This window comes from Chaetura pelagica, unplaced genomic scaffold (genome assembly GCF_000747805.2).
Source record: "Chaetura pelagica isolate M959 unplaced genomic scaffold, ChaPel_1.0 scaffold191, whole genome shotgun sequence".
Classification (NCBI taxonomy): domain Eukaryota; kingdom Metazoa; phylum Chordata; class Aves; order Apodiformes; family Apodidae; genus Chaetura; species Chaetura pelagica.
This window is the reverse complement of record NW_009952440.1, coordinates 1,359,560-1,377,418: the sequence shown is the minus strand read 5'-3', so window position 1 is coordinate 1,377,418 and position 17,859 is coordinate 1,359,560. Positions and strand designations below refer to the sequence as shown.

Genomic DNA, 17,859 nt, shown 5'->3' with positions numbered 1-17,859 from the left:
TCTAATATATTTGATAGTTGATACTGTTCTTTTAAGCCTTACTTGTTGCAGTCTGTTTTTCTGTTTGGAAATATCATCAGTTCTCTGAAGAATTGAATTTGTGGAGGAAAGTAAAATAAACTTCTAAGTATGCTTGTATTTGTGGTTTTGTTTTTTTACTGCTAAGCACTGCTGGAAAATAAGCCATTGTCTATGTAATAAGACTGAATTTCTTTCTAAACAGGTGTCTGGAAAATGGAGAAAACTTTGAACAGAATTCATCCAGTTTCTGATCCAGAAGCAACCTATTTTCTACAAGTGTCATGGGAAAAAGATTTAGGCACTGGCTTTGGTATAATGCTGAGTGATGCTCAATGTGCATGGACTGGGACAGGTAATGGAAAAATTAAAAAAAAAAAAAAAAAAAAAAGATGTTATTGTTGCACTTTATTGATTTCAAGCACTTTATAAGCTCTGACCCACAACTTGTATAAAAAACTTATGGGCGTTAGCTCTCCCCAGTGATGGTGGAGACAAGGTTCATGATCTTCTGGGATCGGTTCAGAGATCTTTCAAATCTGGAAAAATTACATGTCCAACCTAATATTAATTCATTTATCATATGAATGTACAATGTTTTGTTCTTTCTCAAGTATATAATTTCTTGCAGTGATATTTGAGTACCACTTGTGTGTCTCCTGCAGATTCTTGAACAAATGTTATGCAAGTTCCATTTGCAAATTGTAGTTCATGAAGCATTAGTTGCAGATGTTTTTTTTTAATATGGTTTCATAAAAACTTCACAATTAAAGGCAGATGTATTTGGTACTCAGGTACATTTTTGAGAAGGAGGAGGGACAAAAAATATTTCCAAGCATAAGATATCAGAAGGAAAAAAAAAGCCTGTGGTATTTTTTTTTCCCCCATTCAGAAGATGGCTCTCTTCATATGAGCCTGCTTCTGCCATTCATACTTATTTGAAGAAAGCAAGATTTGTGTGTTTCATTAGAATTGTGGGAAATACTTGATCAAATGCCCTTCTCTTGGCAACAAAATTATTTTTAGGAAAGGAAAGAATGATATATTTTACAGTGTATTGTAAGCAATAACATTTTCCTGACTCCTTTTCTGAATTGTAAGAAGAGATGTCTATGTAGTTCCTTCCTTTTTTCTCTCTTCTTGGTGGACTTTTTTCTTCCCTGTTTCTACATGAGGCAAGCTTTCAAATAGGCCTGATATATCTGTGTATAAATATATATATGTGTGTGTGTATATACATATATAAAAAAATATTAATATAAAAGAGTGCTTTGTTTGCATATATATGTATGCCAACTACATATGTGCGTGTGTTTATATACTTAAAAAACAAGCTTAATCATTAATTACTCTTCTTTTGAATACAATTGTTAGTTTTTTCTTCCAGGCCTAGGAAACAAGATCAACTGACAATATGGCCGTATGCGTATTAAATCTGCTCTTCCATATTTCTTTTAACATTTCAAACACATTATTGATCAGGAATTCCTGCACAAGACACATACATATATTCCAATGCTAGTTCCCTGTAGTCTGGTATGAAGGATTTATCTTTCTTGATTTGACAAGGGGATAGCCAAACTATATATTTTCAAAATAATGAAAAGGATGTTAACCTTGATAAATACTTAAACAGAAAAACTGGTATGCTCAATTAGTTATAAGCTTTTCTGGTTGCTCTTATGTGACTTTAAAATCCCTAGCTAAAAAGTCACAAAAAGCTGATTCAAATGTGTTATTTTTCTAAGTAAAAGCTATGTTACTGTAACTAAAAGAATATAGAAAAAATACCTAAAGACAATTCTCATTTTGTTGACTTCCTGCATCTGGCAGAATAGCTGTATGATCACTTCCTAAAACAGAAGACCAGTGAATGCAAGATGACCTCATTCTATTAAAAGGAAAGAAAGAAACCCACACCAGTTTTGCATAAGCACTATGTACTAATCCAATTGAGACTACTTCTGTTTCTTCTGCAACAATCCTATCAGTTTCTTAGGAATACCTATTGAATTTGTAATCCTTTGAATAATTTAGAGTTTCAGTTCTTGTGCATGAGGCATTTCTAGTGCACAAATCTGTGTTTTCATACGCTCAGCATTGGTTTTGATCACTTTTTCTATTTTACAATATCATATTTGAGACTGCTTAGACTCTAAATTCAAAACCTGAGTGGAGGCAAAGCAGTGGTCAGGAAATTCTTGCTATGGGAAATCCCTTTTGGCTTTCTTATGGTGTGGGTTATTTTGCTTGGCAGGACCTACCAGGAAATGAATGAGAGTTGCTGATGCCGTTGTCTTTTATGGTTTTTGTATATTTAATGTGATGATGAAATTTCTTTTGAGTCCTATTCATTTGGTATTGAGTTAAAGAGCTAAGATACATGTATTTTTTGCATTTTATATTTCTCTTATGATTGACCAGTTCTGCTAGTTTTGTAGGATAGAGGAACATGCAGCATGTAAAGGTGAAAAAAACCCCACAGTGCTCTATTACAGTATTTTAGTATCTTTGTTTTTTTTAATCTTTCTTATTTTCATTAAAAATTAATCCAGTTTTTCTTGGTGTTCAAATCATTGTTCTAGACAAACATTCAATTTTGCAGGTATTTCTGACTTACTTTTTTTCTGCCTCTCTTTGCCTCTTACTACAAGGGATTCCACATTTCTCTGTGTACTGTTTTGAAGGATTTAAGTGAAATGCTGGTGTTATAAGTGGCTTTTTCTCTCTCAACTCTGTCTAGTGTTCCGTGCAAGAAATAAGGTAGTGAGGAAACAGTTTGTGGCTGCAGCCACAAAATAAAGTAGAAAAGTTTTAGTGGAAATTTTTTGCGTTTTCTTTCACTCTACTCTTGCTACAAATGTTATAGTGGATTGTTAGCTCTGCAAGATGAGAGTAGCTCTTCACTTGTTGGTAGACACAGGTTTTTTCCAGTCAGTAGTTCCACTCTGTCATTCTTTATATGAACTAGAAAGGGCAGCTTTCAGTTTAAGAAAAAAACCAACCAGATGCAGCTGGCAATTGTAGCAGTCTGACGCCTTTCTGATCACATGCATTTCATGCTTAAAATAAGTTTTATCTGTGTTCATTTGCATTTTGGGGCTGAGAGTTGAACACTTGAGGTAGGGAAGAGCTGGTAGTGTGTGCAGTGGCTTGTGTAAGTTTTCAGCCTCCATCTTTGTATCATAGTTTGTAACAATACCAAGAACTGTTCTGAAGTTGGTACCTGTCATTCTTAATTCATGAGGAATAGTGCATAACTGTCTTTGAATTAACAATTGCTCATTTGTAGATCTCTGTGTTTTCTGTAGCTTTGCTGTTGTTCATGACCCTGTACTCCAGCTGCAGATGTGTCGGGTGCATGAAGAAGGAGAGTGGTGCAGCAATACAGCTAAATAGTGCAGCTTTGCAAAGTCCTCTTTGTTGGACGAGTATTAGCTGGCTATATATGTGGCCCTCTGTCTTGGCCTCTCTCTATGTATTAGAAGAGGGTTTTGCATATTAGAAATAACATGGATCTGGTGTTCATGTAGTGAGAAAAGGACTGTTACACTTTCATCCATTTCTCAGTCTTTCTCTGTTCTGTGTTCCCTTTCATAAAGGAATTTTGAAACCTCAGCTTAGTGGAGAGGGTGGGCTGCTGTTTGCTTTTGCTGTGTTTAAATTTGTCTTTTCGGGTTATAGGGCTTAATTTGAAAAGTGTAACATCTTCTTCAAATGATGACACTAAAATATAAATGCTTTGAATCTTCAGTTTATTAGGTGTCACATAGTATTTGAGTGCCCTGAAGCTCATCAGTACTAAGCTGTATACAGTAACATTTATGTATGATGCCTGTTAAGTCTGCTGTGATGAGTAGCAGAATACAGTCTCCATTTTAGAACATGTGCTTTTACGAAGAGCACACATCTCAGGTTTACAGATCTCTAGGGACATACAGTTATAATATACTACAACCCTCCCTGGCCTTTTTTCCAAACCCCTCCATTTATTTATTGTTTTCCTCTTCTGCAATATAGATAGCAACATGTGAGGTTCTCCTATCTAGCCATGCTGCTTATGAAGTTATTTTATTTCTGATTTATTCCAATACATGTTCCACAACAATCTTACTTTTTTTTTAATGTATAATGACATTTCTGCAATTTCTGACAACTACTGAATGTTTGTGTGGTTGCAGATCTGGTAAATTGTTATGTATTGTGCCTTGTCCTTTTATGTTATATTAAGCTGTTATGAGTATGATAGGTTTCCTCTTGTGTATTTAAAATAACAGAGCAGCAGAAAATACTCAATTTTAACCATTGTTTCTTAATGAGAATATGGAGAACTTTGTGGCAGGCTTTAGACTGCCATAGGCCTGACATTTCACATCTTAGTGGAACAGAGACTGACTTGCTCATATTTATTGAGCTTAATTCCATTATTTTTCACCTTTTTTTTCCCCCTCTTATTATAACTTGAAAACAGTTTAGTTCCTTTGCATGCCATTGCTTTCTAGCTTTTGAAGGACCTGACACATTGGAATCTACATAGGAAAAAATGCCTTGTGCTAGAGGATAACTAATTTATTGTTTTATCTGAGTATATCTGCAGCTCTGGTTTTCCACAAAAGGTTTGGCTTCTCCTTGGGTCAACTGTGTGTTTCTTTGCAATAGTGACAATGCCGTGTTCTCTCTTGCCACCTGCATCTCCTTTTTCACCTGATTGCTCACCTGTGTTTTATAAACAGAATAATTGAGTGGGGTTTTAGTGACTGACCAGCCTTATCAGATTTTGCGGACATATGGTAATCACTTAAGGTGATTAGCAAGATAGCATTTCTTTTTTTGTGCACAAATAGTTGATGTATTTGTGAATAGGTGACCTAACTGATTGTTATGACCTGTTATTAAAAAAAGAAAAAAAAAAAGGCACAAAACGCCCACCAACAGTAAAACCTACCTCTTCACCCCCAGTTAAGTCTAAGATCAGTAAAGTGTACATCTTCTGTATTTTGACAGGTGTAGAAAAGAGGAGTACAAAAGGTAACACTTGTGAATAAGGAAGAGCTGGTTAGTTAAGTCAAAGCATTTGGCTGCAGTGACTATTAAGTTGATGGAGTTCAGGATGGTGAGAGGGGGGGAACAGAGTAAAAAGCAGAATAACAACTCTTTGACCTCTTCCAGGATCTTTTTAAAAGAATACCCTGGGATATGACTCCAGAGAGAAGAGAGACCCAGAAGAGATGGTTGATTTTTCAAGCATTATGTTTTCCAAACTCAACAATCGTAGAACCAGCAAGTCTGGAAAAGATCTTCAACATCATCAAGTCCAACTGTTTGCCCTGTAACCCTAACCTGTACTCCAGACCCCTCATCAGCCCAGTTGCCCTTCTCTGCACCCTTTCCAGCACCCCAATGTCCTTCCTATACTGAGATACCTGAATCTGCGCACAGTACTCCAGGTGCGGCCTCACCAAGGTCAAATAGAGGGGCAGGATCACCTCCCTGGTCCTGCTGGTCACACTATTCCTGGTGCAGGCCAGAATGCAGTTGGCCTTCTTGGCCATCTGGGCACACTGCTGGTTCATGTTCAGGCAGTTGTCAATCAACACCCCCAGGTCTGCTCTGCTGGGCAGCTCTCCAGCCACTCCTCCCCAGGCCTGTAGTGTTGCTTGTGGCTGAAGTGCAGGGCCTGATATCTGGCCTTATTGAAACTCATGCCATTGGCCTTGGCCCATTGATCAAGCCTATCCAGGTCCCTCTGCAGAGCCTCCCCTACCCTCAAGCAGATCGACGCTCCCGCCCAAATTATGTGCTGTCTGTGAACTCATCCTGCAAACAGGAAATTGAGCAAAGGTGACAGAATGTCTGCATGGATGAACAAGAAGGTTCTGGCTAAACTCGGACACTAAAAGCAAGCATACAAGCGAGGAAAGCCAGAGCTGGGTCATCAGGGAGTGATGCAGAGACAGTGACCAACCATGTAGGGATGGGGTTAGGAAAGCCAGAGCCCACCTGGAGCAGCATCTGGCAAGGAATGTGAAGGGCAACTAAGACTTTTGCAAGCTAGTCAGCAGCAAAAGGAAGATGAGGGAAAATGCAGGCCTGCTGCAAAATGGGGCAGGGAGACTGGTGACAAAGGACATGGAAAAGATCAAGGTGCCATTGCTCAGTACTTTCTTTGCCTGTGTCTTTGCTGGTTAAGGTTTCCCTTTAGAAATCTCAGGTCCCTCAGATCAGTGGGAAAGTGAGGAGCAAAGGAGGTTTACCATTGGAGGAGGATTAAATTAAAGATTATCTTAAGCTGAATGTACACAAGTATATGGGGCCTGTTTGGATAAGAGTGGCAGTACTGTGGGATCTGGCCCATGTAATTTTGAGACCATTCTTGATTGGTTTTGCAAGGTAATAGTAGACAGGGGAATATTTAAAGGTTTGGAAGAAATGCCTCTCCCATCTTAGGAAAGGGTAAGGGAATGGATCTGGGTAACTGGAGGAATAGCATTAGAGTAATAATCCTGGAAACCATTTTAAAAATATTAAGGATAAGGTGATGAGTAGTCAATATAGATTTATGAAGGGGAAATTGTGCCTGACTGACCCAATAACCTTCTGTAATGAAATTACTAGCTTGTTGAATGAGGAGAGGGCAGTGGATGTTGTTTGTTTTGGCTTTAGGTAGCAAAGCTTTCAACAACTGTGTCCTCTCACATGCACAGAGACTAACTGGTAAAGTATGGACTAGATGAATGAGCAGGTGAACAGTGGAATGGATTGAGCTATGCTAGTTCTATCAGATTTCATCAAGTTGTCATCAGTGGCATGAAGTCCAGCTGGAGGCCAGTTAATAATGGCTTTGCACCACAGAGGTCAGTACTGGGTCCACTACTGTTAACATCTTCATTAATCACTTGGATCAAGACACAGTGCATCCTCAGCATTATGCAAAACTGAGGGGCAGGCTTGATAGAGAATTAGGTTGCCATTCAGAGGAACCTGGATGAAATGTCCTCTCATGAAATTCAACAAAAGGAAATACAAAACTGTACCTGGGGAGGAATAAGCTCCAAGGCTTTTGTAGTGTTTTGGGTGACTGACTGCACACAGGTCCTTTATTGAGTGAGAGTCCTCGTGAGCAAGAAGTTGAAGATGAGACAGCTATGCAGCCTGTGGCAAAGAAGAACAACAGCCTCCTGGGCTGCATTGGGAAGACTTTTGTAGCAGGCCAGGTGAGATGATCCTTCTCCTCTGCTCAACCCTGGTGAGACCTCTGATGCAATGTCCAGCTTTAAGCTTTCTGGTGTGAAAAAAAAAGAGAATTTATGGAATTGAGTCCAGTGTCCATTTGTGAAAGTGACTGAAGGACTTGAACATTTGTTATGCTAGCAGAAGTTGAGAGAGCTGTGAGTTTGTCAGCCTGGAGGAGAGAAGGCTTAGGGAGATTTTTTTTCAATGTGTATTAAGTAACACCTGATGAAAGAGAGTAAAGAAGATGCAGCCAGACTCTTCTCAGTGATGTCCAGTGAAAGGTTGAGATGCAGCGGGCACAACTTCTTTACTGTAAGAATGACCAAGCACCAGAACAGATGTCCCAAAGAGGATGGGAAGCCTCAGTCCTTGGATATAGTGAAAACCCATTCAAAACATGCCCCTGAACAACTTTTGTAGTTGACCCTTCTTTGATCAGAGGAGTTGGACTAGATCATCTCCAGAGGTCCATTCCAACCTCAACCACTCTTCAGTCTGGGAAAACGAGATATAATTGCTGAAGAGGCAGAATTAATCCAGAAGTCCTGAAGTACCTGAGGATATAACTATTCATAGCAAGTTATTATGCATTTACCTCTGCTGTGTTTTTGTATGATGTGTTGATTTGACACAGTTGACACTTTCCTCCTTTGCAATATGAAGTTAGCTGCTGTGTCAAGAAGACTGGAGGAAAAGGAGGCAATCTGAACAGACTTATGTTTGACTGAAATGCTTTTCTGTTTCTGTCAGTATTATTTCAATACATGTGCAGGCTTGTCTCTGAAAGGTGTTTGTACAGAGAAGAAACAGAGTTTTTAAGAGGCATACTTTAGGTTACTTGCAGTTCTGTGGTGGATGTGTTTTGGGTCTTTTTTGTTGGTTTTTGGGTTGATTTTTGCTATGTGAATTGGGTTTTTCTATTGTTTGAGGGTTTTTTGGGGGGGATTTTTTTCAGGCTGTCACAAACAAATGTCTTTTGCATATCTTGCTCTCTCAAATGCTGGGCAAATGCAAGAAAGGTCTAAGATCAAGAAGGAGTAAATGACTGTCTAGTCTTCTGCAGAAGATTGGTCAGAAGAAAAAGAAGCACTTCTATGAAGTAAAAATGTAAAATACTGTATTGGTAGAATACACATTAAAGCCTGCAATACATTGTACACATCCAATCATAATTTTATTTTGGAGTCTTCACTTTTATCTGTCTGTGCAAGAAACAGAGTGTGTAGAATAACATAAAAAGGAAGGAAAATAACCAGAGGCCCAGGAGCTAAAACCAAGAACTGTTTCTTGCTTCTCCTAGTGAAGATGACGAGTCTCGATAAGCTGCTATTTCAGTTTGACTGTTAGCCAAAAGAATATTTAGGGAGAAATAGATTATCCGAAGCAGACAATATAAGCTATCATGGTTCATAACAACAGTACAACTTTTATGGGCCTATTCTGTCCATATTCAACCATTTGTCATCAAAGCAATGGAATAAATTTTTCTTCCTAGACTTAATGTGATGCAAAATGGAGACACATCCCCCATTTAGTGGTCCTTGAATGGGAATGGTAAAACATGGATTCCCGAGTCCCTACATGTAGCTTCATTTGTAAATTAACGGTTTATTTTTTTTTATATAAGGTAGTGAGTTAGAAACTTGGAAAACTGGATCAAGAATGTGTGAGGAGACAGTTGCATTTGTTGTCTTACAGGGCTTAGATTACATAGTTTCAAAGAGAACTGAAAGGGCACAATAAATCATAGTGAAAACATTCAACTCTTTGTTGCAAGGTTAGTGCTAGAATGACTTCAGGCAAGTAGAATTGTGGACTAGTAGCAATAAACCATGTTCAGACATGGAAAAAAAGAGACACAATTTTAATGAAAACACAGTATTCCTGCTACATCTTTTTTAGCATCTGGCATAGTAGTGTACGTGACAGAAAAGGAATGTCCTAATACTTGCCTCCTCCTTGAAGTCTGTGAATGTGTGTCTGTGTGTACATATGTGTGTGAACACGTATATATAGTAATATGTGTATTTATTTCTCACATGTTTCTTTCTGATAGTGTCTGAAGCTGAAATTTCTAGGGAGGCTGCTGACATGGAAATGAATAGAGAGAAGTATGTTGAAGAACTGAAGAAAGCGTTGATAGCAGGAGAAGAATCAGCTGGCAAATATAACTTTGCTATTTCGAGAGATGAAGGAAATATGGAGTGTCTCTTCTCATATGAAAGAAATCTGAAAGATGGCTCTGTAAGTATAGTTAACTGTTTAAATTTGACTGTTCAGCTATGAGAAGGACCTTCTTAGTTCACGTCTGTATTTTATTAGGTTTTTTAAAATCAAACAGATCTGTGATACATGTTTCAAATTGAATGAATATTGTGAACTCAGCCATGGGCCAAACTATAAACAAATTTGTGGTTTCCTATCAAAACCTGGTATCAGTAGAACTATATTACTTTCTTAAATGCTACTGAATAGTACTTCTCCAAGTTTTGGATTAGTGTAGTTATAGAATGAGGGGTAATGGTTTCAAACTGAAACAAGATATATTTACATTCATTATTGGGAAGAAACTATTTCTTGTGAGGGTGGTGAGAAACTGGCCCAGGTTGCCCTGAAAAACTGTGGTTGCCCCATCCCCTGAGGTGTTCAAGGCCAGGTTGGATGGGGCTTGGAGCAACCTGGTCTAGTGGAAAGTGTCCCTGCTCATGCAAGAGGTTTGGAGCTAGGTGATTTTTAAGGTCCCTTCAAACCCAAACCATTCCATGATTCTATGATTTATGTTTTGTTTGTATTAAGCAGATTTGCCTCCACCTTGGAGTTGCAGTTTGCTGTTACGCTGTTACATTCCATAATCTGTAACTTTCTTTTCAATTCCTAACTTGGGAGGTTGGAACTTTCCTTTTTGAAATTTCTGCTTTACATGCTTCTTCTTTCTTCTCTCTACTTACCTAAATAAAGAAAAATATTAAAATTTAAGAAAGATTATTTTCAAATGCTAAAACATACTTTTAAAATTAGCCCTTTTATTATTTTAAATATTTTTGGAAGCTAACACTAAAATTGTTTCTTGCTTGGAAAAGTGTTCAGTTATAACTGAGAGTGTGGTTCTCTGTTGGTTTCTTGGCTACAAAGAAGAAGACAAACTTAAAGCAAGAAAGAAACCAGTACACTCTATCTGTAAACACTTTTGGCTATATCAGAGTGGGGTTTGGTGTTAAAGCTTTTCTAGGGAAAAGCTAGCAAGGTAATCATCCTTTCTTGTACATTTTAATATTTTGTTTTTCTTTCCCTCTAAAAATTAATGCTCTGCCTTTCCCCAAGTTTGTCACAACTTCAGTTGTGCTAAGATAGAAGTTGGACAGACTGACCACTCAGTTACATTAGTGAAATGATTTGTTTTTAAAAAGCACTTGTTTAAAATTGTGCTGATGCAGTTCAGGGCACAGTTCTGCAATGAGTTTCACTGGTTTCACTAGCATTATTGTGTGGAAGAACGTTGTGGGGAGAGAATGGAGATGAGATTGCAGATGGGGAAGAGTAGGAAGGTCTTTGGCCACCATTTTTTATTTGTTTTTTTCATGGGGAAAAAATCTAGCAGAGTTGTGTCCAGATGCAAAGTTTTCAAGGATTGTCTTGCCTCCTTTATTTTGAAGCAGGTGTCTGACTTAAAATGACAAACCAAACTAAAAGAAGGTGACTACCTTCTCTGGGATCTGTCAGTTGGAAATGGAAGGTGGAAATACTTTTTTCCTCTAAATTGGAAATAGGCAAAGAATGGGGAAATGGCAAAGTATAGGGATTGAATCTCAAACTTGACTGCGTGTATAGTTCATATATGTGTGTCACACTAGATAAGATGAGGAAAAATTCACTTAAAAGAATTACGGGACATTTATATTACCTAATCAGTGGCAACTCACTTAGATACTTGCGGTCAGTTTTGACTTCATTTAGGTAATCAGAGAAAGAGACATTCAGTGAAATGAAGTTCTACTTTTTAAGAGTACCTCATTATAGACCTTTTTCCTTGTACAATACAGGAAAGTTCAACAAAATTTGGCTGAGGTGCCAAAAGCTGTGTGGTGTAGGTCTTCCACTCTGCATTATCAATATTTCTGTGTATTTACCCAAGGTCTTATGGGCTTTATACCCCCTTCTTGACACTTCTTGTGAGCACACAGTGCTGAGTGCTGTTCACAAAGGGTCTAGGTCAAAAGTACTGTATTACAGGAGGATTATAAGGTTAAGACTGACTATTACTCAGAAAATAAGATCCTGTTTTTCTTGTCTGTGTCACACATAATGTGTTGTAAATACCAGCCAGATGAAATACATGCTGTTTTTTTATTAAGTGAAAATATATTCATATAAGGGTCCACCTTATACAGGTTTCCATCAGTTAAGGCTTATGGGAAATAAAATTAATATGAAAATGTCTTTATATCAATATGGGAAAATAATAATCTGGCCAAAGAAAGTGAAGATACAAAGTATCCTAATTGCTATGCTTACTTTTAACTTTGTCTGTCAAAAGAGTGTTTTTAATAGAGATCTAATTTTGGGGGTGAAAACACACCTTTTTCCTCCTATACTAAACTAATGCCTACAAATATAGTTGCCAAAGCCTTTATAAGAATTACAGATAGATTTCATATGTATAATAAAATATGTTTCTTACGTTTTGCAAATTATTTGTGGAAGTGTTTCTGGCATGTAGCTTTCACCATCAAATTAGGAAATTTCTTTTCCAGGGCTCTGTACATTCAAAAGGCTGAGATTCAGCTAAATGTATATTTGCTGCAGAGGAAAGCTAGAGAAAGGACTCGGCAACTTAAACATGACTAAAATTCAGTGTTATCTGTTTTATCAGTACTTATTTTTCTTACGAGGTATTTGTCTTTATGTCTTTTATTTAGTTGTTGGGAATATTTTGTCTTTCTCTTTTCATGTTTCAGCAACTGTGTATGTACACAAATTAAAATCTTAGCAGTTTTGTGAAGAAAGTTGTGGGGCTGGGATGAGGGTGGAAAGACCATAGGCTGGGATGACACTTGTGAGCCAGAGCTCTATATTGAGGACCATGGAGACCTGCAACAATTTAAGGGAGTCTAAGAAGGCAGACTGCATCCAGATGTCAAATCCCTTTGACAGTTTTTTGTATAGCTTTTGGCATCAGCATGAGTAACAATCAGGGGAGTAATTTACAGCAAAAGTGTAAGAGTCATTCATAAGATTACAGTTTACAATATAATTCACCTCTTGCTTTGTTGATGAACAGGTAGGTTCTTTCCATTAACTGACATCTACTACTCAAATTAGGTTCTTAAAAGCAAATGCTTGCAACTACTCCAACACTATTCTGGTTGGTTGAAACCAAATGTATTTTTCCAAATGACTTAAAAAGTGTTTAGAGTGATTAACATATAATAATGATATATATGTAAGATTCATGTTGTGAATTAATCTACTTAGATGCTGTTGCTTTCATTGAATCAATGAAAAAATTTCCCAAGTCACAAATAAGTAATACCTGATTAGAGAAGTTATCTTCTTAAAATGTTTATTTGCCAGTGTCATAGTTGCATGTAATTTTTTAAAGTATCAGAATAAGATTAATAATCTCATTTAAGGCAAGTCTGTAAGTATGGTCACACTTTTTTATTTAACATTTTGAAATGCTGATCAAAAAAAGATTAAATGCTGTCTGAGTTTTATAAATACTTGTTCTAACTATATGTCAGCTTGAGGTAGATGAGCCTAAAAACGTAAGCCTTTAAAAATTCTGATGTGTTTTGTGATTTATCTTCCTAATGACAGGTGGCTTTGCTGCAGGGCGTTCAGCACTCTGCCCTTAGGAACTGGTTTTAGGGTGGTGAGGGCAAAGTAGACTGTTAAGAGTCACATTAAAATAACAATGGGTTCGGTATACAGTGGGACTTGTGTGTCAAGCCAGCTGCAGTGCGAAATGGGCCACACACACAGAGATCTCAGTAAGGGGCCATTGAGGCTGGGCCAGCTAAACTGCTGCCACCTAAACAAACACCATCACAGAGTCAGTGATTTAATGCTTGATCTAAGTAGGTGACCACTTGGAAGTAAATCTTTCCGAGTACTTTAGCGAGTCACTCCATGTACAATAAATAATGGAAATCCGGCAAGATTATTTTTCGTACTGGCAATTAAATTGATTAAATAGCCTTTGATAAACAATTATTTGAGTGCAAGCAGTCTTCTTTTTAATAGTAATGTGACAGGCTCTGGTTATCTTCTTCCCTTTTCTGTAAATTTGTAAACAGGGAGGATATGAGCCTCAGAAATTCTACCTTAGATACAGTATTGTTGCTAATTAGGCTGATGGAAGAGATGCTGTTATTTGTCTCTTCCGTTTCCTGTGGCTGTTTTGCCGTGGTCTGTTCTGTCAGTTCATTATGAGTTTACAACAGGTTAACAATAGTTGGAGAAATCCGTGCTAACCAAAACTTTTCACAGCAAGCTGAATGACTGAAGTAGGATTGTTAGAGCTTTTTATGCTGTCCAAACTGTCTTGGTTCAAGGTTTAAATAGTTACTTTGCTCCAAACCGCTGAGGTTATTTTGTTTGGATAACAAAGGTCACTAAGAGTTCAAATTGTTTCCCAGGCAATACAACTAACTGCTCAACTGGAAAGATGAAATGATTAATTTTTAGGTCAATGTAAAAGCAATTACTCTTCGGTATCATTTATCTCTGTGTACTTCAGGATTTAAGAGTGTACACTTGAATGAGTTTATCGGAAGCCAGGTTTAGAAATTACTTACTAATGTGCCTTATATAATAAAAGCCTTAAGTATTATCTTTTGCATGATCTCAGACTTCTAAGTGCTACATGATTTTCCCTGTTTCACCTGACGTGTGTGTGAATTTATGAACTCTTCAGGTCTTGTAGGTACATTTTTTTAATGCAGTTCATCACTTCCTAAGAAAAGCTCTTTTTTTTAAAAAAAAAAAAAATAATTTTCCCAACGTGTACTAGTATGTGTCAATATTTGACAAATTTTCTGGATAATTAGGTTAATGCAATTTTTGTTGTTTAGCTCTTTGATTGTAATAAGCTATTTGATTGTTCAGCTATTTGATTGCTGCTTCAAGTAGCAATGGTTTGGAGAATTGTTGGGGTGAAGTACATTTTAAAATACTGTTAGTATATACCTTAAAATTGAGGGACTGTTAAAAAAGGAAGAATCAAACACTGCAACAAGTAATTCTCCAATTCCTCTGTACCTGTTAGGATCTGTGGATTACACTGTAACTATCCAGTAGAACAAAAATAGTAGTTTAACTATTTTAAGGTCTATTTTAAATGACACTTTAAAGGGCATTTTCTTGTTTCACCAGTACGACAACAGTCTAATATATTAAAAATAGCTGTAAAATATTCTTAAAATAGCAAAATAACACATCCTGATTTGATTTATAGGAGAAATATAATCAGTTGTCCTTTCTCCCTCCTGATGTTATTGTATTGTTTCCTCTCTCTTCCTCTCAATTCCTTCAGATTTTCCCTTTTTCGCATACCTGCTGTGCATTTCAGATCTGGGTAGACATCAAGGCTTACTTTTACTTGTACAGCTGAGTGCAAATGCTTTCATTTTATGAGGAAAATCTTTAAATTGTGGCATAATGAAGAGTCTTAGTTTCCCAATAAAAATATAGAGGACAGTGGATCCTCTGGAAAAGAGATTACTGCGTGTGGGTTTTAAAATTTCACTACAAGACTGTAGTCCCATATTCTTTGTAAGAATGAGTGACAGTCAGAGCCTGAAGAGCAGCAAGAATCTCCCCTGTGTTTCTCATCAGAAATGCTTTTAGAGCTCCAGAGGAAGCATTCATATTTCTACCTGCAAAGGTACAGGAAACCCCTCAGGTTCATGATTATAATGTTTTGTTAAATTTTGCATTCACTAAAATATGGAATTGATGTATTTTACCCCTCAAAGCTTTGAGTGAATGCTTCCAGTTGATTTCAAGACACACACTAGTTCTGCTGCAGTTATATCTTAAGAAAAAAAAGCTGGAAAAAAAAATGAGATGTCCAGGATCTTTAAGTAGCAAGCTAATACATAAATATCTTTGTGTAATGTCTTGCAGAAATAAGGTAACTGTAGTACTTGGAGTAGGGAAGTTGTTATGCTTTCTGTTATTTTCTTCCCTTAAGTTGCAGTGTTATGAAATGCATGTATTTTTTCTTGGTTACTTGTCTTATGACGTCACTGTAAATTAGTAATTCTGACATAAAAATTAGGTTTGCTCTGAACAGTGAGAACAAGTTCCTTAATTTCATTGTCCAATAAGCAGAGCAAGGTCAACTGTTTTCTAGTTGAACACTTCTAATTTTTCTGCATCGCTATAAACACTTTAAACTGATCACAGGATTTTACAGAATGGTAATTACTGCCTGTTAGATGTCAGAAATACATAGAGTAAGCTTGTGTTTTATCGTGGAGAACAAATCCTAAGGCTCTTTGATTTGAGATTTAAAATTTCAAGCCAAATTACATGTATTGATTTAATTGCTCTGATGGATATATAATGTAACTGATACTAGCTTGGTTTTTTGGATTTTCAGTATGCAAATCTTAGTCCTTTTGAGTGTGTTCTTCTCTGGAAAATCCAAGTTCTGGGTATTTTTTAAGATTTTGAGGTACAGATTTTTGTTCTGTTCATACAAGCACATTGGGTTCTCAGTGCACATTATCTTCATGTTGTTTTCTCAGTGCATGATTAATACCTGTAAGTTATTAGTTTGACACAAATATGTATGCCAGTGCTAATTTGTGGTAACAGAACATTGTCAATGCTTTTAGGAGCTACAGAGCTATCATGAAGGTGGAATTTGGAAACAGTCATGGTTTTTTTACTGCTCATTCAGCCTGGATTAATGCAAAATTTCATTATTCTAAATCTATTAACCTGACTTAAATAGTCAGGGGGCAGGGCAGGTAAGGAGTGCAAAATACCCTCCAACACTGAGATACCAGTAGGAAAAGAAAAATTGTACACTGTCCTCATCCTCTCAATAAATCAACAGCACCCTCCAATTCAGGAATGGCCAATGTGGTCTTTATTAGCAAATAGCATCTGTCACATTGAAATCAGATGTGTAAAACTCATCAGATTTGGTCTTATACATACTATGTGGGACTTTAACTTTGGTGAGAGAAGGTCTTCTGGTTTGCAAAGCCATGCTTTTTAGTAGTTGTTTCCATCAACAGACAGATATACTTCATTGTAGCTTTTTTCTTGCATCTCTCTACTACTGTATTTTCTTAATAGAAGTTCTCAATTATTTTCATTATCAGTTAGAAGCTATATTATAGTTTGTGTGTGTATATATACATACAAACTGGTAAGTGTAGGCTGTCGTGTCCATAGTCTAAAGCTATTTTAAATAGTTTTTATTTTTACTGGAAAATAGTGCATGAAACATGCTCTTCATTGTTGGACATTGCTTAATGTATTTGCAGTTTAGCGGATAAAATTCTAACTAAAATGACTTAATGCAGGACTTACCATCCTAGTCACATTTTCAGCTGCTTGTTACATTTTATACTAGATCTCTGTGCACTTAGTTGATTGCTGTACAATTCACAAAGCAAAAGTAGATAGAGTTTCATGACTCCATATTGAACATACTACTTTCCAGTTGCATTTTGTAACTGTTCAGTTTTAACTAGAGAGAAAATTCATTATGCTGTGTATAGCTGGTCCATCCTAGAAACATTATATGGAAGGATTTTACTATTTATTTGCAATAAACCTGACCAGACTCCCTCTGTCTAGCCTGAATCTGTACTCTTCTCTGAACTGAATTACTCTCAGGGGAAAAAAAAAAAAAAAGTTTGTGCACTATATGATGTAGCTTTTAGAGACTTGCTAACTTGATATATTGATTGGCAGTCACACTGCCAGTAAATATTCTAGTCTAGATGACAGTTCTAAGCCTGTGGTAATGTGATGAACTTGAAAATCTGAAGATACATAGTAGGAGAAAAATTGTGAACTTGTCTAGCCTTTACAAGTACAGTTTTATTCTAAATTTAAAATACTGCTTATGCTAAACAAAAACTATGTTAAGCAATCACATATAATGAGATTTTGTCTTTTTTAAAATAATGCAGAGGCAGCGAATATTTATCAATAAGGTATTGTTTTTGTCCCCATAACAATTGAAAATAAAAGCATTTACTATTGTCTTTTCTTTCCCTGAGCTCACAAAGATGATAAAAACTTACTTAGATAATCTTATTTTCTAAATCAGCCATTTGTACTTCAGTCTGTTGGTTTTTTCAATGTTACTGATGTTGCTTACTGACATTTATTAATATAGTTTTAATCTCATTAAGCAATTTGGAGATGTTGTCTAGGATATAGGTTTAAACAAGAATGACAATACTAGTGAGTAGCACTGGAAGGATGTTCAAAAGGTTATTTCAAATATATGCATGTGTAATTATAATAAAAAATTGTCCTGTATCAATGGAAATTATTGAACCCACCGAAATGGCAGCTTGTTTCATATTGTCTGTTAAGCAATGAAGGTTTCTCTAAAGTCAATCATCATGCATATCC

The 17,859-nt window shown here is 36.6% G+C and overlaps 1 protein-coding gene across 1 annotated transcript in view; it reads left to right on the top strand.

The window, feature by feature from the left end:
• Positions 1–234: 234 nt before the first annotated feature.
• The window catches only part of XRCC4 (X-ray repair complementing defective repair in Chinese hamster cells 4), a 163,562-nt gene continuing 145,937 nt past the window's right edge, over positions 235–17,859 (top strand). Inside the window, exons 1-2 of the mRNA XM_010008398.1 lie at positions 235–373; positions 9,308–9,495. Coding sequence (XP_010006700.1) covers positions 235–373; positions 9,308–9,495 — 327 coding nt within the window. The remainder of the gene's footprint in view (positions 374–9,307; positions 9,496–17,859) is intronic.